The 23,735-nt window shown below is 51.3% G+C and overlaps 1 protein-coding gene across 2 annotated transcripts in view; it reads left to right on the top strand.

Moving 5' to 3' along the window:
• The window catches only part of FAM178B (family with sequence similarity 178 member B), a 98,039-nt gene that overhangs the window by 7,778 nt on the left and 66,526 nt on the right, over positions 1-23,735 (top strand). For both annotated transcript variants that reach the window (XM_073023235.1, XM_073023234.1), the window contains 3 exons: positions 3,152-3,304; positions 12,983-13,088; positions 16,483-16,567. In XM_073023235.1, coding sequence (XP_072879336.1) covers positions 3,152-3,304; positions 12,983-13,088; positions 16,483-16,567 — 344 coding nt within the window. The remainder of the gene's footprint in view (positions 1-3,151; positions 3,305-12,982; positions 13,089-16,482; positions 16,568-23,735) is intronic.

Below are 23,735 nucleotides of genomic sequence, written 5' to 3'. Positions count from 1 at the left end.
TGTTGTGATTTGAGCAGCCATCCCAGATGGACAAAGAGAGCTCCTCGCACACTGCCCAGAGGTCCAGGGAAAGGCAGCCGGCCATGGAGTCCCACGTGGACTCCCACAAGGCAGGTGCTGCTTCCTGTCTGATGTTGCAGGAAGCATGTGGATGGATATGGTGGGGCATGAAGCCTGAATTTAATTAGTGTGTTTAGGGCCAAAGGCCTTCTTCGGCAAGAACACTTTGGCAGCATTATATTTGATGAAAGCAACTTTCTCTCTGAGCTGAGGTGCATGGATTTGGTTTCCAGGTTCTCCAGTCACTAGCTGCATAACCATGGAATCAAACCTTTTGAAACCCAAATCTCTGCAGCAAGAGTAATTCTTCCAGCTCTGTATCTTCCTGCCGAGTACCTCCAGCATTCCCAAGTCATGGCTTGGATGTTTTGAAACTGCTCAGAGGAAGGGAGTTGTCTGTGCCACCAGCTTAACGCAGAAGGTAGTCCTGGCTTTGAAAACGCTGGTAATGTGCTGGGCGCGTGACGTTTTCCAGTGGTGCTTTGAGAAAGCCTCTTTGACAACAGCCCCTTTGAGGTGGTGGTTTTGATGTGGGATCATTTGGATGGGACTGTTCGGCTTTACAAAAGGCATTCACCAGTGTACAAAGCCAGCAGCCTCTTCCATCCCTGAATAGGGCCAGGGAAGGGGGTGCAGGTCAGGAAGGGGTGCTCAGGGTGGGGGCTGACCACCGCCTGCCAGACAAGGCGTCATCTAATTGCCACAAGTGCCCGTCACAGAAAGGACCCCTGACAGTCCCGAGCGAGCATCTGTGCATGCTCTCACAATTGGCTTGCATCTTGAATGGGTGACGTCCTCAATTCTCCATTTCTTAAATTAAAAGACCTTGCGTGTGTGCTGAGCCTGGGGCAGAGGCGGATACTTAAACCACAACATCATCCTTTATCCTCAGCTCTAGGCTGCACAGGAAATCCCCAATTAGATGTGTAAGAGTCGCCTCGGGACTCTTAATAATGCACATACATTACAGCCAACATCACAGAAGTCCCTTTAAAAGATGGTTTTAGGGACAGGGCTAGGACCCCTTTATAGATTAGCCTAGTTCTTATAGGCTTTTTTTTCTTTTTCTTTTTCTTTTTCTTTTCCTTGTCTTAGACGGAGTCTCCAGCCAGGGCTGGAGTGCAGTGGCACGGTCTCGGCTCACTGTAGCCTCCACCTCCCAGGTTCAAGCAATTCTCCTGCCTCAGCCTCCCTTTTTTTTTTTTTTTCCTCTTTGAGACAGAGTGTTGCTCTGTCACCCAGGCAGGAGTGCAGTGGCACAATCTCGGCTTTCTGCAACCTCCGCCTCCCAGGTTCACACAATTCTCCTGCCTCAGCCTCCCGAGTAGCTGAGATTACAGGTGCCGGCTACCATGCCCGGATAATTTTTGTATTTTTAATAGAGACGGGGTTTCACCACGTTGGCCAGGCTGGTCTCGAACTCCTGACCTCAGGTGATCCACCCACCTCAGCCTCTCATAGTGCTGAGCCACTGCACCTGGCCTAGGCTTTTAATCATTTGTTCATTTTTTCAGACTAAAAAACAAGCAATGGATACAAAACTCTAATGGCAAAGACATGAACCAAACAGGAACTTGTTTTACTGTTTATGTGGTGGTTTGGTGAGATGCTTCCGGAAGCCTGCCAGGGTCAGAGTCCTCCCGGGTCTGCAGCATCATTCCCGTGTGTTGTGCCATTTCATTCTCAGGAGCACCCTGTGACGTGTATCAGGGCCTTACTTTGGGTCACTTAGCCAGAAAGTGAAACAGGTCCCATGTGCTAGGCTGGTGGGCCGAAGGCGACGCCACGCCACACCCAGTGCCAGCTGCTCCTGTCCAGATCCTAAGGGGGCCTCTGGGCTGTTCCGCCCCTGGGTTTACTGTCTCAAACAGTGGGCCTGGCTGGGAACCAGGGAATGGGCCGTCTCTTGATGAGAGGAAGAGAGGCCGTGTCTAGAGCTTGTTGTATTTTATTGTTCCTGTTGTTAAATGTGTGTTACATTGCTATAAAATCGAGCAGAACACACTTACATGAAGTGAAGAGGAAGTTGCCTTCTCTTCCTGTCCCCTCCCTCTGATTCTGCTCCCTGGGGTGACCCTCAGTCATAGTGGGATATGTCGTATGCTGGGGGTGGGCACTGCACGTGTCTGAGCACGTCTGTGTCCATGCATGTGTGTAGGCTTGTGTGTGCATGCACAGACACACACACACACACACAGTCTCTGCTGCTGTCTTCACCCGTGAACTTACTGGGCTCAGCCACATTGCTGATCCTTCTTTATGTAGATTTAGCTCATTCTTGGGAAACATCTTCGCTGCCTCCCTTTTCCCCATTCTCATTTCAATGGGTCGTTAAGTCCTGACAGTTTTCACCTCTTTCTGATACTGTTGCAATGTATCCCTTCTCCTCATTCTTTCTCTGTCCATGGGGCCAGCTTCCCTCCACTAAATCAGACTCTGTGCTGGGCCAGGCTGGTCCCGGGATCTGCATTGCAGCAGCTGCCTGGGTGGTTCTCAGAGCCCTGGAGCTTGAGGACTGCCGGCCCTGAGGGAGAATCCGGGCTCCTTCATATGGGCTCGAGACCCTCCTGCTACCTCCTGCTTTCGCCCACGCCCATGCCGCCTGCTTGCCAGCCTTCCTGCCCCTCCCAGGACGCCCTCCCTGACCCTGGCCGCACCCAGCGCTCCTCTCCTGGGCCCTTATGGAGCCGCCCTGTAGGCCTCTCTGTCCACTCGCCAGGCGGGATTGCCGTGGTTTGTTCATGCCCTTCCTGGGTGGTCCATTCCCGACTCGCCTTCCGTACCTGGCATTGTAGATGTGCAGCGAGTGAAAAGTCTGACCTGACAGAGTCAGTGGGTGGCGTTGGGTCTTCTGGCTCCTGGACTGGTGCTCTGAGCCAGGGATGGGCCTTACTGATGGGAGAGTGAAGGGCTCCCTCGTGCCGGGGTGGGCTCTTCTTCCATCAGCAGGTGGCGCTATCCCCCTCGTCTGCCGTAAGGACTGCAAGGGAGGGAGCCCCTGGCCCCCTTTGTCCTTCCCTGGGCTGATGGCCATGCCTCAGGCCAAGGTGCATCTGCTGATACCCGGCCCTCCTGTCCCTTCCCTTGCCAGGATGCTGGTGGAAAAGTACTCAGTGTCCCTGCAGACCATCCCGCCGGTCCATCCAGGTGAGACTGTGTTTCTGCCCAGGCGTCACTCCCTGCCATGCATCCTGGACTCCTCACACCTGAAGCCACGCAGCCACCTGGAAGGGCTGTTCCTCAGGTAAGTGTGGGGAGGAGGGGTGAGGGAGTGGCGCAGCCTGTCCAGGACCCCTCCCTCCTGGAGTCCAGGGATAAGGGCCACCTGAAAGGGGGAAATTTGAAGAGGTGATCAGGCCAATTTGAATGTGTCAGTTTTTAGAGAGAGGTGATGTTGTCTGCTTACAGTATGTCATTTACTAATTTTGTTGCACATAATTGAAACATTCCCACATTATAGCAAGTAGCCAGTTGTTCATTTACAGGTTCATGTTGCTTTTTTCTCCCCCACGCCCCAGTGTCGCAGAACAGCAGACTCAGCATGCGTGCCCTGGGGCTGGGTCTTTGTCAGCACTGGCTCCTTCCTGGGCCATCCAGGGCATGTGATGGGCCTTTCCACCTACTTGTTGGAGGGACTTCAGTGTGTGATGCTGACACTGAAAAGCCTGTCCCCAGCCACAGGCACACACTGACAATACAACAGCTGTCTTATTCTTTGTGGGAGTAAATTCATGATCATCATCACATAACCATTGACTATATTGCTTTTTGAGAGAATTTTTAAAAGATTTAGCACAACCGTATCCAACACTTGGAATTAGGAGCTAATATATCCAAGAAGAGGAGGAAAGAAAGCCCGCAGGGTTCAGTGCAGCGACGTCTGCTGAGTGCTCACACAGGCTGGTGCCCTGTGGGGCTGGAGGCCAGGGCCGTGGAGAAGGGGCTGTCCTCGCCCACCCAGTGAGGAGCACAGAGGTGGAGCTGCTTCTGTGGTCTCTTCGGCCACCTTAGGACTTGAACGCCAGAGTCTTGCTCTCTTTTCCACTTTTACAGGGCTTATGTTTATTTTATGAATTCCAAGTCCGTCTTATTGTATGATACAAGGTCACTTTTAACATTTTCATACGCTTCGTTTAGAAGTTTTTATCGTGGAAAGTTAACAAGTACATATCAAAGTACGGAGAACCATATAACGTTCCTCCACACTCCCATCACTCACTTTCAGCAAGGATCAACTCAAAGCCAGTCTTGTTTCCTCTCAACCTCTGCCCACAACGCCATTACCTCAGGATTATTATTATTATTTTTTGAAATGAAGTCTCGCTCTGTTGCCCAAGCTGGAGTGCAATGGCGCGATCTCGCTCACCGCAACCTCCGCCTCCCGAGTTCAAGCAGTTCTCATGCCTCAGCCTCCTGAGTAACTGGGATTACAGGTGCTTGCTACTACGCCTGGCTAATTTTTGTATTTTCAGTAGAGATGGGGTTTCACCATGTTGGTCAGGCTGGTCTCGAACTCCTGACCTTGTGATCCGCCTACCTCGGCCTCCCAAAGTGCTGGGATTACAGGCATGAGCCACCGTGCCCGGCCACCTCAGGATTACTTTTTTTTTTTTTTTTTTTTGAGACACGGTCTTGCTCGTCACCCAGGCTGGAGTGCAGTGGTGCGATCTCAGCTCACTGCAAGCTCTGCCTACTGGGTTCACGCCATTCTCCTGCCTCAGCCTCCCGAGCAGCTGAGACTACAGGTGCCCGCCACCACGCCTCGCTAATTTTTTTTTTTTTTTTTTTTTTTTTTTGAGACGGAGTCTCGCTCTGTCGCCCAGGCTGGAGTGCAGTGGCCGGATCTCAGCTCACTGCAAGCTCCGCCTGCCGGGTTTACGCCATTCTCCTGCCTCAGCCTCCCGAGTAGCTGGGACTACAGGCGCCCGCCACCTCGCCCGGCTAGTTTTTTGTGTTTTTTTGGTAGAGACGGGGTCTCACCGCGTTAGTCAGGATGGTCTCTATCTCCTGACCTCGTGATCCGCCCGTCTCGGCCTCCCAAAGTGCTGGGATTACAGGCTTGAGCCACCGCGCCCGGCCTAATTTTTTGTATTTTTATAGAGATGGGGTTTCACCATGTTAGCCAGGATGGTCTCGATCTCCTGACCTCATAACCTGCCCACCTCGGCCTCCCAAAGTGCTGGGATTACAGGTGTGAGCCACCGCGCCCAGCCCACTTCAGGATTACTTTTAAGCAAATCCTCAGACACAGAAAATTTAATCTACAAGTACTTCAGTTTGTGTCTCTAAAACATGACTCTTTTTAGACATAACTTCGATATTACTATCATACCTGAAGAAATAGTAATTTCTTAATAATGCTAATACCAGTTAGTGCTCAGATTTCAATTTTCTTTTTTTTTCTTTTTTTTAGTATTTTGAGACGGAGTCTCACTCTGTCGTTCAGGCTAGAGTGCAATGGCGCCTTCTCGGCTCACTGCAACCTCTACCTCCCTGACTGAAGTGATCCTCCCACCTCAGCCTGCTGAGTGGCTGGGATTACAGGTGTGTGCCACCGCTCTAGGCTAATTTTTGTATTTTTTGTAGAGATGGGAGTCTTGCCATGTTGCCCAGGCTGGTCTCGAACTCTGGGGCTCAAGTGATTCTCCTGCCTCAGCCTCCCAAAGTGCTGGGATTACAGACGTGAACCACTGCACCTGGCCTTCAATTTTCTTTAGATTTTTTTTTTTTTTTTTTTTTTTGAGACGGAGTCTTGCTCTGTCGCCCGGGTTGGAGTGCAGTGGCCGGATCTCAGCTCACTGCAAGCTCCACCTCCCGGGTTTACGCCATTCTCCCGCCTCAGCTTCCCGAGTAGCGGGGACTACAGGCGCCCGCCACCTCGCCCGGCTAGTTTTTTGTGTTTTTAGTAGAGACAGGGTTTCACTGTGTTAGCCAGGATGGTCTCGATCTCCTGACCTCGTGATCTGCCCGTCTCGGCCTCCCAAAGTGCTGGGATTACAGGCTTGAGCCACCGCGCCCGGCCTCTTTAGATATTTTTTATAGATTCTTCAAATCAGAATCTGAACAACGTCCAAACATTGCAATTAGATAAAATGTTAATAATGAAATAATACTTTATTACATTGCTGCCCCTAACGTATTTAACCATTTTTCTCATTTTTTGAACATAGACGTTTTTTCCAACTTTATTATAAATCATACGGTGGGGAATACTGGGGAGTGTTTGTCTGGGGGTCTAAAATGTGTTCGTAGTTGCAGTGTGAGGTCATTGGGTCTGAGTGTAAGAACGTGAGGGCTCACATCACCATGTTGGAAAGGTATTTAATAGAGAGATACATGGTGAAAAAAAAGAAGAAAAGAGCTGAAGAAAGGAGAGAGCCAAAGAATGTCTGGGCAGGAACTGAGGTGGCCAGCGGAGAAAGGAAGACGTCTTCCTGGGCTGCTTCAGTGTGTGCCGACAGCAGGTTTTCTGTTCTAGAGTGGATGGCAGGCAGGAAGTGTTGGACAGATGAGATGGCCCGTGGAGCGGTGACCTGGGATCAGAGCAGGCCTGCCAAATGGGGCCAGGTGGCTGCGCAGCTTCCCTGGAGTGAGGGCTCAGACCCTCCTCCCTGAGATATGCTAATGGGGCTCGGTAGAGAGGGTGCTGCCAGCACCTGAGATCTGCAGCCTTAGGAACTGGCTTTGAGCTTTCTGGAGGGAATGCCTGCTGTGTGGCTCTGACTCAGTCCTGGGACCTCTGCCGGGCAGTGGCGAGGCCACTTCCTGGAGGTCGCCGTTTAGCCCTGGGTCATCTTTCATTTCCTGCTTGTGCCAAGGACTTCAAGGCCAGACTGACTAGTGGGAAAACACTAGTCAGTCGTTCAGTAATAACGTTACCATATTCAGCCAGAAATGTGGCCATGGTGGCGGGTGACAAGGGGATCTCAAGCAGTCACCCGGGCACGGCGGCTCACGCCTGTAATCCCAGCACTTTGGGAGGATCGCTTGAGCTCAGGCGTTCTAGACCGGCCTGGCCAACATGGGGAAACCCCATCTCTACCCCAAAAAATCCAAAAAAAAATTAGACATGGGTGATAGCACGCCTGTGGTCCCAGTTACTCGGCCGGCTGAGGAGGGACAATTGCTTGAGCCTAGGGAGGTTGAGGCTGCAGTGAGCCGTGATCATGCCAGTGCACTCCAGCCTGGGTAACAGAGTGAGACCCTGTCTCAAAAATTAATGATAATAAATAAAAAGCTGTCAGTCCAATTCCATACACACAGTTGCCGCTGTGGTCTGTGGCCATGCCGCCCCGAACATGCTGAATGTTCTCTCATCTCAGAGGCTGAGCAGGGCCTGGCCTGGTTAGTACTTGCTGGGAGAAAGTTCATGCTGTGTGAGCTGACAGCTAGGTTTTCGTTTTCCTCGTTATACCACCTGTATATTCCTAACTTTCTACAATGAACGTAGATCATTTTTATCATTAGAAGGGGCGAAGTCAATGCCATTTTTTTAAAAAACCAGCTCTTGAAATAGATTCACTTCTCCTTACCTCTCTGTGAAAGGGGGAAAATATCTTTCTTCCCTCTGAACAAAGTAGGCAATAGCACAGATTAAGCAGTTTGTTTCAGATTGCATGGGCGGGCTTGGCCTCTGCGTCCCAGCAGCTGTCCTGTTGCATCTATCCAGGTTTATGTGCAAGAACCCTCTTCCCGGGGAGCCTGCCTTGGGAGTGCATGTGGTCCAGATGACACCCTCATCCATCACCAAGCTAGCTGTGCATCCCGGGGTCAGTCCCCTGCCACCAGAGTCACATGTCATTATGATGGAAGCTGATACCAGCTGATTGCAGGAGCTGAACTTTTTTCTTCTTCCCTTGACAGTAATTCCAAAGGAAATCCAACGCTCACACATAGAAAAGTGTCAGGACCAAAGCCCACATCCCGTTCAGGGTCGGAAGTTGGAAGGGTGGAGTTTGTCTGCCCTGCTCAGTTAGTCATAGGCCCCCCACAGTATTTGCAAGGACATTGGGGTCCCCGTTTGTCCTCTGGTTGCATCTGCCACTATTGATGCGAGGACCAGCGTGCTTTCCAGAAGCCCGATGGATGAGCCAGGGCGTTCCTCTGTGAATATCCAGCAGGCAAGGGAAGGAGGTGGATGAGGCTGAGCTTCTGCCGGAGGCCCGGCAGCCCCACCTTTTGTTTGTCACTAGCTTCTCTTCCTGGAGGAAGAGGCCAGGGTTGAAGCCCAGGTGCAATAAATCCAGCAGTTCTGAAGTGTGGAGAGGGCTGAGCCTTCCAGCTGGCTGCATCTGCCCCCCAAAATAAAGAGCAAGCAGAGGTAGCAAGCAGGAACGTTATGGGATCCCTGAGTTTCTGCCTGTGGTAACGCTCGCTTATTTATTTATTTTTTTTGGAATGAAGTTTTGCTCTTGTTGCCCAGGCTGGAGCGCAATGGTGCAATCTCGGCTCACTGCAACCTCTGCCTCAGGTTCAAGTGATTGTCCTGCCTCAGCCTCCTGAGTAGCTGGGATTACAGGCGCGTGCCACCACACACGGCTAATTTTTTTTCATTCTTTTTTTTTTGAGACAGAATCTTGCCCTGTCGCCCAGGCTGGAGTGCAGTGGCGTGATCTTGGCTCACTGCAAGCTCCGCCTCCCGGGTTCACGCCATTCTCCTGCCTCAGCCTCCTGAGTAGCTGGGACTACAGGCGCCGCCACCACGCCTGGCTAATTTTTTAAAATATTTTTTAGTAGAGACGGGGTTTCACGGTGTTAGCCAGGATGGTCTCAGTCTCCTGAGGTCATGATCCTTCGGCCTTGGCCTCCCAAAGTGCTGGGATTACAGGTGTGAGCCACCGCGCCCAGCCTCGCACTGCTAATTTTTGTGTATTTAGTAGAGATGGGGTTTCACCATATTGACCAGGCTGGTCTTGAACTTCTGACCTCAGGTGATCCACCCGCCTCGGCCTCCCAAAGTGCTGGGATTACAGGCATGAGCCACCATGCCCGGACAACACTCGCTTATTTTTATTTCATTTTTTTCTTGATTTTAGTCAGGCCCATGTTCTGCTGCCCATGCTGGAGTGCAGTAGTACGATTACAGCTCACCGCAGCTTTCAAGTCCTGGCTCAAGAGGTCCTCTTGCCTCAGCCTCCCAAGTAGTTGGGATCACAGGTGTGCACTACCGTGCTCAGCTAATTTGTATTTTTTTAGAGACAGGGTCTCACTTTGTTGCCCAGGCTGGTCTCAAATTCCTGGCCTCAAGCTATCCTCCTGCCTGGGCCTTCCAAAGTTCTGAGATTATAGACATGAGCCACTGCATCTGGCCTCTCTTATTTTTTTTTTTTTTTTTTTTGAGGCGGAGTTTCACTCTTGTTGCCCAGGCTGGAGTGCAATGGCACAATCTCGGCTCACCACAACCTCCGCCTCCCAGGTTCAAGCAATTCTTCTGCCATAGCCTCCTTAGTAGCTGGGATTGTAGGCATGAGCCACCATGCCTAGCTAATTTTGTATTTTTAGTAGAGACGGGGTTTCTCCATGTTGGTCAGGCTGGTCTCGAACTCCCGACCTCAGGTGATCCACCCGCCTCGGCCTCCCGAAGTGCTGGGATTACAGGCGTGAGCCACTGCGCCCAGCCCTCTCATGTTTAAACAAAGGAAAAAAAGAAAGAAAGAAAAAGGCCATAGGTGAAAGCTTTGGTTGCTGTTGGTTTCTGTTGTATTTAGGCATTTTATTCAGACTGATCTGAGTAATTTGGCAAAGGCCCAGTAGCTGATACTTATAAATAACTACACTTGCTGTTTATCCTTTGGCCATCACTTGGGATTCTCAAGGCATTCAGAGACCTTGCCCTCTGGGACTGCTGCCCATAAAATAAATGAGGAGGTTGAGGCAGGAAGAATCTTCCCTTGGTCGTGATGAGGAACAGAAATTCCAAGATGAAGCTAGTCAGAGCTCTGCTCGGAAAGCCCCGTGTGCTGAGCCCAGCTGCCCCCGTTTGCTGTCACTGGTTTTGTGGGTTTCCCAGTTGTAGCTGATGTCCTCCCCTTGCTTCCTTCTGCTCCAGTGGGCAGTGAGGGTGGAGGCAGGCACCTGCCCGCTGTCATTGCGGTTGTGGCTGGGGATTAGCAGTGTTGACTTTGACTGCTCCCCCTTCATCTCCAATCACAGCTGAGGACTCTGATGGGAACCTCCCTTCATGGGATCCTCAGGGCTGACAACTGGGGGCTTCCCACTCAGCCAGGCCCGTGCGGCATCTGCTGCCAACGGAGGCTCTGTCCCTCCTTCTCTCCCTCCAGGGTCCTCCAGCATTCTCAGGATAACTTCTGACCTTAGCACTGGCTTGGCCATAGACAAAGGTACTGCCTTGGACCTAGCCTCTCTGTTCTTGATGTGGGGACGTGACTCTGACAACAGCCAATTCCGTCACCCAAGGCGTTTGAGCTTTCACCACACACGCCTCCCACCCCCTTTCCTTTTTCCCTTTTCCTCCAGGCTTCCCAGCCCAGGTGCTGCTGTTGGGACCCTGCTTCCTTCCCCAGAGTCAGGGCATCGTCTGTACACGAGGCCCACTCCCTGCCCAGCAGCCAAGCTCGAGGTCACCGTGTGGCACCCTGAAGGACGTGGAAGGGCCTGTGGCTGAGCCAAGGCGAAGCAGCACTCCCTCCCCGCCGAGCGTGCATTCAGCCTGCAGAAGGGAGTCCTTGCCTCTAACCCTAAACACAGAATTCCTTGAAAGCCAGTCATCCCAGGGCAGAGCAGGCCTGTGTCCTTTCTGGCTCTCTCTTGCTCCCGGTCCCATAGTCAAAATTTTCTCAGCAGCAGTGAACTCAGAGGCCAATCCGTCATTTCTCTGGCAGAAACTGCGAGGCCGCGTAGCAGAAGGGAGATGTTGCAACGGTGGGGTCTCTCCCTTGGAGCAGCGGTTAGAAATGTGTTGATCTGAGCCAACAGGGCCTTGTACAATCAATTCTCCCACTAAGAAACTGGCGGGGTGCCCCCTCCAGCAGAATGCCAGAGCCAGCGTCTCCTCAGAGTCCCTGAAGCGCCAGCCTCCTCACCACATGGCCGTTGTCGGGGCTCTGCCAATTCGCAAGGTCCTCCAGACGTTGTTTACATGGCTATTGTCTGCGTTCAGGCTGCTGTGCATGTTCTTGAACCACACGCGTCTTGTTGGGGTCAGTCCATGAAAGTCTCCATGTGACTGGGCACGTGGATAGCGTGGAGCATGCCAGCAGTCCTGGGGTGCACACGTGTTTGTACGTACAAACGAAGGTCTATTTCAGGGCGGTAAACTTCATCACCACAGGAACAAAGCTGCTTTCTCCTCTGAACTTAAATGACTTAGAGAAAAAACATGCAATTTGTAAATTGCCTGGACATTCTCAGAGAGACAGCAGCTTGGCCCAGAGGATAATCTTTGTTTTGTAGCATTCTGTTCCTGGCAGATTATAGTATGATGTACTTTTTAAAGGAGAAGGAGGAGGAGCAGAAGGAGGAGGTTGGGCTGACTGAAAAACTGGAAAACTTTTTATCTAGGGTGGCAACGTTAAGTACTTTCTGAAATGTTTTTTGCATGCATTTGGGCCGTTAAAAAGAAAAACGTGAACTGACGTTTTCATTTCCTGGAATCCATGTTATTTATCTTTGGGATGTGGTCTAGAGAGCAAGCAAAGATGGTGGTCACAAAATGCACAGGACGTAGGAGAATCCTACCCCAAACCCACGCTCTCTGGGGATGACCGGGAACTCAGGAACGGTGACAAAGTCCAGCCAACCTCCTATAAAATAACTTCTGAAGCACTTCCTACCAGAGGCCCTACAACCATACGAAACATTGCAACAACTCATTTTGCAGAGACCTGGAATCTTGTAGGTCAAAGTGATCTACCAGGTCAGTGGTCCCCAAGGCAGGGCTCATCTCCACACCAGCGCTGATTTTGAGGGCTCCTGTTAGGAGAAAGAGGCCCAAGGGGGTAGCATGAATGGGCACACGGTCACGGCCACAGCCACGTGGCTGGTCTGAGCATGCCTCCATCCCTGGAATCTGGGACACTTGCGGCTCACATGGTTTTTGAAGAATCCTCTATGGAACTCTTGTTTGGTATTTCCTTCCCAGAATGTCTTCATCCCGGGCCCCTTTCTGTTATTTTCCCGTCTTCTCAGGTGTCCCCTTTGTGTCTGAAAAACAAGGCAGAGCAGAAACGCCCTGTGTAACCGGATCTCGAGACGCTGGCCTCGTAGGGGTAATCCTGCCCGCCCCTTGCAGCTGGAGGAACCCGAGGCTAAGACACCCACTCCTGGCCTCACTCCTCACCTTTCCACACCCCTGGCAAATATCCCACCTTCCCCTGTGGCCAAATGGAAAGGGCAGACTGCACTGCCCTACTGTGTTTTGTTTGTTTGTTCAAGACAGAGTCTTGCCCTGTTGCCCAGGCTGGAGTGCAGTGGCTCGATCTTGCCTCACTGTAACCTCTGCCTCCCGGGTTCAAGCAATTCTCCTGCCTCAGCTTCCCGAGTAGCTGGGATTACAGGTGCACGCCACCACGCCTGGCTAATTTTTGTATTTTTAGTAGAGACGGGGTTTTACCATATTGGCCAGGCTCGTCTTGAACTCCTGACTTCGTGATCCACCCGCCTTTGCCTCCCAAAGTGCTGGGATTATAGGCGTGAGCCACTGCATCCAGCTATCTGCCGTGTATTTTAAACGCTGTGAGGTGTGTTCATGCAACATGCAAGAAGAGCAGGTGATTCTGATGCTCGCCTGGGTTCTTTTCCTTCTGACAGATCCGTGCATTGAGGGTTCGAAAAGCACATTTGTCTCTAGTGTTACAGATACGCTTCCCAACAGCCAGTGAAGCTGGGTAGTGACAGCCTCCCGCGGTGTCGAGTCCTCTGCCCCCAGCTCCCCGCTGTCCTAACCTCAGTCCTCTGCCCCCAGCTCCCCGCCGGCCCAACAGCTCTCCTTCCTGCACAGCGGCCTCCTGAGCACCCTCTACCTGCACGTGCCTGACTGCCCAGTGCCCCTGCTCCAGTGGCTGTTCCAGGTGAGGACGCAGGCCTGCCACTAGGTGGCGGGAGCGCTGCAGTCTGGTGGCCTGGCAGGCCCGCAGGCCGAGGGGTGGGCACTTCACCTTTTGCCTTGGGTGCTGCTTGGCTGGGCTCAGGCTGGGAGGAGGGAGGAAAGCTGATTGGGCATCGATCCCCACCATAGTGCTAAGAATGCCAAGGTCAGGGAGGTGCAGGGGGTTCGCCTGTGGTCTCCCAGATCGGCGAGCACTGGGAGCCTCTGCTTGCCTCGAGGATGTGTCCCTGGGTGCTGCCTGTGCCCTCAACATGGCTTTCCTGAGGGACCTGGTGTACCCAGTGGACTTACTGTCTAACCTCTCAATGAATCGGTCCAAGCCCCTCAACAAGTGCTTCCTGTACGACAAAGCTAATTTCTTCACCAACGGTCACAGGTGCCTCATCCCATAAGCAGCAGGAGGGCCGCTCAGGGCCCACGGCAGTCTTGCAGCACCTGAAGTGTGGACCCTCGTGGGTTTGGAGCCGAGGGTGCTTGGGTGTTAGAGCGTGTGCTTCCCGTGTACAGTCGTAGGTTGGCTGGGAAAGCCTGGAACAGCTGCCCTGGCTGCCCCGTTTTTCCCTCCTGGTTGCTGCTAGAACGTTTTGCCATAGGGGAACATGCATTTTGCCCAGGGCTTGACAGCTTTGCACAGAGACAGGCAGTGAGAAGCCAGCAGGGATAGCCCAGGAGCCAGCCACTGTGATCTGAATGCCAGGCATGAGGATGCCGTCCTGGCCTTGGCCCCACCCGGAATCGTCCGTGTCCGGGGACAGGCGGGTCACAAGTTCCAGCTGGTCCCATTCCTGCCAGTTGGAGCCTGGACCCCAGCTGTAAATCAGAGCCATCATGTGGGGTGGATTATTCCCGGAGCGGCTCGGCCTCAGCAGGCTGGCTGCAGTCCAGAGAGAGCCCTCCAGCTCTCCCTTCGTGCTCTGGGTCCTTCACCTTGCTCCTCCCTACCCCGGAGGAGGAGGTAGCTGCTAACCTTGCCAGCCCCCAGTCCCCCACCCAAGGCCCAGAAGGAGCAGTGGGTGAGTAACGGGGAACAGTGGGGCCATTATTCCCCATGCTGGCCGCTGCAGCCCCTGCTCCTTGCACAGTGTATGACGGAACACACAATTGAGCATTGGGAGCCACAAAGGACCCATCTGAGACGGCGCCCACAGAGGGGCCCTGCGTGACCCTGACACGGCGTGGAGTGCCTTCCCGGGGGCGTGTCGGTTGCCTCCGGGTTCAGAGACCCCCATCCTGGGAGGCACAGGCGAGCCCTCCCCTGTCTCTTTCCCCGTCTCCATCATGCTGGGAGGGGGCTGGAGGGGAGAGGAATTCAGGACCCAGCCCTGAGGTCAGACAGACAGACTTGGTGTGAGTTCTGGCCCTGCCACCTACTCCTGTGTTGCCATGGGTGGGTTTCTTAGCATCAGCTCTGTGCCTCGGAGCCAGGCCTGAGGGGCCCATGTGGAGGAAAGTAGGACATCCCGTGAACTGCCTTGTCCTGGTGCCCCTGCAGAGCTCTGCTCTGGGCCTGGGTGTCCTGCATGGCACGCTGTTAGTGCAGAGTTCCAGTTCACATTTTGCAAGAAGGAGAAACAAAATTTCCCACCCCCCATGGCTGAATCCAGATCCATGAAAGGGGCGTCCTGGCTTTGGGGGGCCTTCTGGGCAGTGTCCTCAGGGGACTTAGAACCTCGAGCAGTTACTGGGGACTGTGGTTGTGGGAGGCGGAAAACCCATGGCAGCTCCTTCCGCAGGTGCGAGGGTGGTTCCTGAGGTCCCAGGGTGGGGGCGTGCTGGGCCCCAGGAGGAGCTGGACCCAGGGATGGGGAAGGGTTGGGATCCCAGGACTGTCCTCTGATGCTGTCTCCCCACAGGCTCCATGGCCAAGTAAGGCCAGACCCTATTCCCAAATCTGGTTCCTCAGGAAGGAGAATCTGGTTAGGCTAAGAGGGATTAAGTGGTCCCCTTGTCCAGTCAAAGGCAGCTAGGGAAGTGGGGTCCCAGGGCTGCCGAGGCCACGCCTGTACCTGGGGTCCCTACTGAACCAGGGTGGGGTGAGGTGGTCAGACTGCTCCAGCCCTGCTCCTTCGACGTTCTTGGAAAGGGCAGCCTGAGTTCTCTCAGGGACTCGGTCCCGTGTCCTCCTCCCAGGGGCTTTAATAGGGTGTGCATGGGACTGGCTGAACTGTGCCCTCGTGTGGGCCAGCCTTGCCGGGAGAGAGGACATCAGCAGGAGGTGTACACCCTCAATGAACGTATGTTCTTATTGGGAGAGACTCAAGCGTCAGCCAAGAAAATGTAAGAGATTATGGCAGGAGGAGAAAGGCAGAGTTCTAGACGCCAAGCAGGGGGTGTCCACACAGGATTCCTGGGGGCGTGCTTGGAACCACCCTGTGAGGGGGAGAGCGTTTGGCCCTAGGCAGTCCCGCTGGGCTCTGGAGCCCGGTGACACTTAGAGTTGATCCAGTTGGGGCGAGGTCTCCGGCCTTGGCCAGTTATCACACAGACACTTGGTGAGGGCTGTGACCCCGGACTAGGCGCTTCCTCCACGGTCAAGGCTCCGAGGGCCCCCTGGCAGCAACAGTGCCCAGCCTCCGGGGGAACAAGAGCCTCAGTCCTGAAAGGAGATGTGCCCACAGTGCCCACAAGGCAGACTTTCCTGGGTACTGGGGAGGAACGATGTCATGCACAGCGTGGCGGCGACGGTCGGGAGCCTGCTGAGTGCCCCTAGACCAGATGGCACCTGTGGGCTGCTGCTGTCCCATTGCTCATTCCCTTGTCAGCCTCTGTGTGTTCCCAAACCCCAGCTTCTGACCATCAGGCTCCAGGAACATTCAGATAATGACCACCCCACCTTTGTTTGAGGACCTGTGTTCGGTACGTTGGAAGGACCTTCCAACCTGGTGGTCTCAGATGACAGTGAGTTAAGGCACTGACCTGGAAATGATTCACGGATCACAGAGAGGGCCCACCCTGTGATTGTCGTGCCGCCTGTGATCAGTGCAGGCTTTCTGTCCCTTACACGGGGCCCTGCCCTGGAGGGCCGTGGCTGTGACCACAGGGAGCGAGGGGCAGGGGGACCAAGACCCCCATGCCGGAGGTGGATGGAGTAGGAGGTTTCAGGTGACACAGACTTGGGTGTCCGGGCCTGGGTGCTGGCTTTGCTGCTCACAGGCCGTGTGACTCTGGGGAAGTCGTTTGACCTCTTTGAGCTTGGTTTTCCATCTTTCAATTGGCAACAGTGACAGTGTCCTTCTATCTCATGGACTTATGAGGATTAAATGGGATTTATTTAATGTGAAGTCGTAGAAGTTGCTACTATTGCTTTTTAGGAATGACCCAGCTAACCAGTTTTTTTTTTTTTTTTTTCCACCTAGCTGCTGACTTGGCCTCCAGAAACGTCTTTGGGAGCCTTCGGTCTTCTGTGGGATCTCAGTGTGGATGGAATCTTCCTTCAGCCGGGTCAGTACTGGCATGCAGGGTGGAGACCGGCGCGCTGAGCTCCCGAGACTCTTGAGTGCCTGGAGCCCAGCTGCAGGGGAGATGCTGGTGGGACATTGCATCACTAGGGTGTGGCGGCATCAGGCCATCTTTGGCTCAGCCTCCAGCATTAGTAAAAAGCTGAACCAGCAGGCTCCTCGGCACCTTGAACTGGCCTCAGATCTCAGTCCCTGTGGCCACAGCCAGGCTGACCTCACTGCTCTTGGGATCCCAGAGCAGTCCAGGACAGTGGGTTCAGACTGAGGCAGGCTCTAGGTCTGAGGGGACAGCTTGCTCCCAAGTCCTTCCTGAAAGCGCTGGTTAGCTTGGGAGGGTTCCAGGAACATCTGCATCAAATCAGGCTGCTCCTTGGGTTGGAGTCACCGAAGGGAAGAGTCTGAAGCTGTCTCCCTCGCTGACAGCCTTCCTTGGCTGATAGGACATCCACAGTGCTCCTGAGTTTGGTCTGGGTGGGAATGAGAGCCTCAAGCTGGTGCCTTGGTTGTGGCATTTAGGTGGTGTATTTAATTCGTCTTTATAATGCTTTCGGATGTTGAGAGTTCCACAGAAGGAATTAATTTCTCTCCTAGTGGCTGCACCCTTCCTAGACTGTCATCATTTGGTACCTGAACCTAGACACTTCGGCACCAAAAAATATCATGTAACCAGTTGAAAGCTGCTTAGGCAGACAGTGAGAGGGACTCCCAGGTGGTCAGACCCAGCCTCTGCCCCAGCTGTAGGCTGCTCACCCCAGAGCAAGAAAGCACATGGCCCTGAAGGCTAAGGCTGTAGACCAGGATGTACCATGAACCCCCAGCCCTTTGAGTTTCTGCTTTTGTGCCTCTTCTGCTTCAGGAGTTGGCTGAGCTGGGACCATCTGTCAAATTAGAGCATTCCAGACTCCTCCGCCCCGCTCTCCATGGAGCCCTCTAACCGAGGTCTTCTGAATAGCACCAGTCTCAGCACCCTCTCCCTTTTCATAACCTCTGCCCCTGTAGCCCCCGATGCCCTTTGGAGCCCCAGGGGCCGCCTCTGCGGCATGCCTGCCCTTTAGGCGGACAGAGGCCTCCCTTGTCCTGTTCCCTGCAGTGGTATGTGTCTCCTCCTCTGAGGCTGAGGGGACGCCGCACTCTCCTTTGCTTCTTGCCACGTTGTCTCTGTTGCGCTCCCCATTAGGAGGGGTCAGAAACAAGCTCTTGAGCCCCCTGTCAGCTCAGCTCTGGTTCTGCCAACTCCAGAGGATCTCCTGTGGACACTACCTGAGAGCCCAGCCTGGGATTCTGTTTCCCTGCCCAGGGGACCAGGGACTGGCCTAGAGAAGTCCATGCCTGGGGTCAGGATCTCAACTGGTGTGGGGAAAGTGAGAGGCCCGGTCCGTTAGAGAACTGAAGGCAGGGACTAGAGCAGATGGTTGCGTACCCAGGTTCTTACCACGTCATTCACAATAGCTAAGAGGCAGAAGCAATCCAAGTGTCCATCCGTGAATGGATAAACAAAATGTGGTACGTGCATACAGTGGAATATTATTTGGCCTTAAAAAGGAAGGAAATTCTTTGAATGTCCATGATGCAGTATTTTAAAAAAAGAGAAGGAAATTCTGACACATGATACAAAATGGACGTTGAAAACATTATGCTGAGTGAAGTAACATACAAAAGAACAAACATGGATATGAGGTTCCCAGGGTAGTCAAATTCGTAGAGACACAAAGTGGAACGGTGATTACCGGGGGTTAGGGGAAGGAGAGAGTGGGGAGTTACTGTTTAATGGGTACAGAGTTTCAGTTTTGCAAGAAGAAAGTTCTGGAGATGGTGGTGGTGGTGATTGTGCCACAGTGTGAATGTACGTGCTACCACTGAACTGTGCGCTTAGAAATGGTTAAAGTGGTAAACTTTATGTTATGTGTATTTTACCACAACTTAAAAAAAAAAAGCTAGGTCAAGAGCAAAAGGGCCAGGTGCCCAGAGACAATCTGCCAGAAGTCAGGACTAAAGATCAACTGCCATTTCAGGAAGCATTTCTAAGGTTAAATCAGATCCAGGATTGATGCAGAAGGAAGTCATGCTCCTCAGGGTTTCACTAATAGCCTGGGGCTCTTGAGTGTCTGAGAGGACGGCAGGCCTCTCGGGCACAGAGCTCAAGGTAGACTGGGGCTGTCTCCCTTGCCCCGTATCTATGATTCGTGTGTGCGTGCGTTCAAGTCGCTTCTCGTACGTGAGCAGGAGATTTGTTTGTGTGTAAACTTCCATCCTTTCCTGGAGCTTGTGGTGACCAGCAGTTCTTTCCAGACTGTCCTAGGGAGAGTCTTACGCCATTGCCTTTATCCCCACCTACTGAGTAAGGGGAGAGCTGAGGGGACCAGGACTTAAAGAGTATTGACTATTATGGGTGTGCTCCAGTGACAGGCTGAGGGCCCGAGTGGCCCAGGGCTCTCGTGTGCTGGGGCGGGGGGTGATGGGGAATTGTATTCCTGGATAGGGAAGCAACACGTGCATGTCAGCTGTGCAGAGCGTGGTGCACTCAGAGAGGGGATGCTCTGGCACGTCGCCACGCCTCAGTGCAGTGAGTGTTCGTTCATTTATTCAGCACAGACAAATTGAGCACCTCCTTCCTCAAGCACTTCGCTAGAGGGCAGAGAGAGGAGCAGGGATGAATACAGCACGGGCCTCCTCTTAGGAGGCTGATGGGTGGGAGGGGATTAAATGAGCAGTGACCATCAGAGACAGAAAGGAGGCAATGGAAAGAGGAATTATCTGTAGGCAGGTGGGTTTGGGGTGTGGGGAGGCAGGAACCAGGAAGGTCTTTGTAGAAGATGAGACAGTTGAGCCAACTGTGCCAGAAAGCAGGGATTGCAAACTCAGTTGCCTGTGGGGACTGCGTGAGCAAAGTCTGAGAGCTCCTGCCCGGTGTACAAGGACTGTCTGCATCAGGTTTGGTGCAGGTAAACGCAGGTCTGGTGTTCCCAAACCTCTTCATTTTCGAGAGAAGCCACATTTTAGTTAGGTTGTATTTTGACTATTTGATAACAAACACCAAGAGCAGTTTGTTACCTCACATGACAAGGAATTCAGAGGCAGGTGATTTGGTCACACGTTCAGTAGATGTGCAGTCTCAGGACTCTGGATTCTGCGTGTGCCTTCTCACTACCTCCTCTCTGGGTTGCAGAATGGCTGCCGTAGCTCCCAACACCATTGTGTTCTCAGGAGACAAGAGTGTTCAGGGCAGCAAAGGAAAGGATGGGACATACGAGGTCGCTGCTTCTCATACTTTCCTCTCTTTCTATCAGAACGATCTTTCCATTTTGTTTCATTAGAACTGGGTCACGGGCTTTCGAGTCACTTGCCATGTTGTTTGTCCTTTGAACATCACGGCTGTGTCTGAAGAATTTCCAGCCTCATGAATCCTATCCCTTTAGGGTGGAATGCATGAGATTTACTCTTCCAGTCTTTTTTTTTTTTTTTTTTTTTTTTTTTTTTGAGACGGAGTCTCGCTCTGTCACCTAGGCTGGAGTGCAGTGGTGCAGTCTCGGCTCACTGCAAGCTCTGCCTCCAGAGTTCAAGTGATTCTCTTGCCTCAACTTCCTGAGTAGCTGGGACTATAGGCGCACGCCACCACACCCGGCTAATTTTTATATTTTTATTAGAGATGGGGCTACACCATATTGGCCAGGATGGTCTCGATCTTCTGACCTCGTGATCCACCAGCCCTGGCCTCCCAAAGTGCTGGAATTACAGATGTGAGCCGCTGTGCCCAGCCTAGGTTTATTTTTTCTAGTCTCTTTTAAGATACTTGAATTTTTAGTTTTCAAATTTCCATTTAGTCCTTTTTTTTTTTTTTTTTTTTTTTTGAGACAAGATCTTGCTCTGTCATTCAGGCTGGAGTGCAGTGGCACAATCATGGCTCACTGCAGCCTTAACTTCCTAGGCTGAAATGATCCTCCCACCTCAGCCTCCCAAGGTATCTGGGACTACAGGTGCACACCGCCATGCCCAGCCAATTTATTTTTACTTTTTATTGAGACAGGGTCTCCCTATATTGCCCAATTGCCCAAGCTGGTCTCAAACTCCTGGGTTCAAGGAATTCTCCCACCTTGGCCTCCCAAAGTGCTGGGATTCATGGTGTGAGCCACCACACCTGGCCCTTTATTTCTTTTAATCGTTTCTGTTTCTCTCCTGGGATTTCCTATTTGTTTATTGAGTATGAGGAAACCTTCTTTTAACACCTTGGACATAGCCATAATAGCTGCTTTGAAAATCCTTGTCTGTCATTCTAACATCTGGGTCATCTAAGTCATTACATGGAATGTTTAGTATGAAAATGAATGCTTGTTTAGAATAAGTAGAGAAATCATCCCAAATACTTAGGCCTTGGGAGGTTCAAGTCCCTTTCCACTGAGCTCTTTAGGATTTTTTCTAATAGCGATGCTTGTTCATTGCAACCTGACTTTGCTCCCCATCCGGGAGCACTCGGGGAGGCACATGCCGGTGAGGGACCCCGGAACCTAAGCTTAATTAGCTTGATGGTTAACTGGCTTCTGGCATATAATAAACCTGTTTTCTGCTGAAGTAGCAAGCTCTTGTTTCTGTTGCCTGCGCCTCAGAGCTCTGACTGCTCAAATAACCACCCTTAGGCCAGTCTCAGCAAAGGTGAGTGGAATACCATTGTTCTTCCGCTGGGGTGGACCCATTTTTCTTGAGCAGACACCAGAACAAAACCAGAGTTCCCTTACCAAGGAAGAAGGGAAGCGTAGCTCTTGGATAGGCACCACAGACTGCCATGGCCAGGATATAGATGTTTTCTTTTTGTTGTTTTTTGTTTGTTTTGAGATGGAATTTCACTCTTACTGCCCAGCCTGGAGTGCAATGGCATGATCTCGGCTCACTGCAGCCTCTGCCTCCCGGGTTCAAGCAATTCTCCTGCTTCAGCCTCCCAAGTAGCTGGGATTACAGGTGCCCACCACCACGCCCGGCTAATTTTTTTTGTATTTTTAGTAGAGACAGGGTTTCACCATGTTGGCCAGGCTGGTCTCGAACTCCTGGCTTCAGGCGATCCACCGCCTCAGCCTCCCGAAGTGCTGGGATTACAGACGTGAGCCACCACGCCCAGCCGGGATATAGATGTTTATGTGAGGTGTCCTGTTGGTAACTAACTCCGTTAAAATAATAAAAAACCACTGTGAACCCACCTGCAGACTCCGTTCAATGACAGACCACTGATCTGCAGCCTTTGGGCAGAGTATCAGGGTGTGCAGGGATGCACGGGAATCAGGGAGCAGTGTGAACAAAGACAAGGAGGCTGAAGAGTGGAGCTTTCCCTCAAGGGAGCAGAGGAGGAGATAAGACTGGAGGTCCTGAAGGCCAGGTCTTAAAGGACAGTGGGCGCCATTGCAGGCACAGTGGAGCTTTATTAATATTTGGCAAGACCAGGATGGAATGGTTGGTTGTTTTAAAGATACAATTCACATACCATACAACTCACCCTTTTAAAATGTAAGATTCCATGGTTTTTAGTATACTGAGTTGTTGAATCACCACTGTCTACTTCCAAAACATTTTCATCTCCCCAAAAAGAAAACTCTTAAAATGTGGTATATCCATAAAATGGAATACTGTTCAGCCATAAAAAAATGGAGTGACACACGCTATAACATGCATGAACCTTGAAAGCACTGGTAAGAAAAAGGATATGAAAGGTCACGTGGTATGTGATTCCACTTACATGAAATGTCCAGAAAAGGCAAATCCACAGAGACCAAAAGTAGATTAGTAGTTGCCAGGAGATAGAGGAAGAAGGAATGGGGAGTGACTGCTGATGGGTAAGAGGTCTCTTTTTTACCAGATAGGTGATTTGCAATTGTTTTCTCTCATTCTGTGGGTTTTCTTTGCAATCTCTTGATAATGTCCTTTGATGTACAAAATTGTAAAATTTTGATGAAGTCCAATGTATCTATTTTTTTCTTTTGTGGTGTCAAACTTAAAGACATCATTGTCTAATCTCAGGTCATGAAAATTTTCATCTATGATTTCTTCTAAGAGTTTTATTGTTTTAGCTCTTAAATTTAGGTCTTTGATCTATTTTGAGTTCATTTTCGTATGTGGTTTGAGATAGGAGTCTAGCTTGGTTCTTTGTGTGTGGATATCCAGTTGTCTCAGCACCATTTATTGAAAAGACTGTTCTTTCCTCATTGAATTCTCTTGGCTCCCTTCTTGAAAATCATTTGACCATAAATGTAAGGGTTTATTTTTGAACTCTCAATTTTATTCCATTGGTTTATATGTCTACTCTTATGCTAGTACCCTACATTTTTTATTACTATAGCTTATAGTAAGTGTTAAAGTTGGGAAGTGTGAGTCCTCTAACTATACTTTTTAAAAAATTGTTGGCCAGGCACAGCGGCTCATGCCTATAATCCCAGAACTTTGGGAGGCCAAGGCAGGTGGATCATGAGGTCGGGAGATTGAGACCATCCTGGCTAACACAGTGAAACCCTGTCTCTACTAAAAATACAAAAAAAAAAAAAAATTAGCTGGGCTTAGTGGTGAGCGCCTATAGTCCCAGCTACTCGGGAGGCTGAGGCAGGAGAATGGCGTGAGCCTGGGAGGTGGAGCTTTCAGTGAGTTCAGATTGTGCCACTGCCCTCCAGCCTGGGCGACAGAGCGAGACTCCGTCTAAAAAAAAAAAAAAAAAAAAATGTTTTGGCTGTTTGGTGTCCCTTGCATTTCCATATGAATTTTAGGAGCAGCTTGTCAATTTCTGCAACATTGAAAACTGGGATTTTAATAGTGATTGTCTTGGATCTACAGATAACCTTTGGGTACTATTGCTATCTTAATAATAGTAAGTCTTCCTATCCATGAATATAGGATGTCTTCCCATTTATTTAGATCCTCTGTAATTTCTTTCAACACTGTGTTATAATTTTCAGTGTACGTGTCTTACATTTCTTTGGTCAAATCTATTCCTAAGTATTTTATTCTTATGGTGCTGGTATATGTAGAGATGTTTTCTTAATTCCTTTTCAAATTGTCTGTTGCTCGTGTGTAGAAATACAGATTTTTATATTAACCTGCTGAACTTAATAGCTGTGATAATTTTTTTGTGGTAGAATTGGGTTTTGAAAGCAAACATACTCTTGTGCAACTAATTGGTT

The sequence above is a fragment of the Chlorocebus sabaeus genome, chromosome 14 (genome assembly GCF_047675955.1).
Source record: "Chlorocebus sabaeus isolate Y175 chromosome 14, mChlSab1.0.hap1, whole genome shotgun sequence".
Classification (NCBI taxonomy): Eukaryota; Metazoa; Chordata; class Mammalia; order Primates; family Cercopithecidae; genus Chlorocebus; species Chlorocebus sabaeus.
Note: the sequence above shows the minus strand (reverse complement) of the source record. Positions and strands in the feature narration are given on the sequence as shown.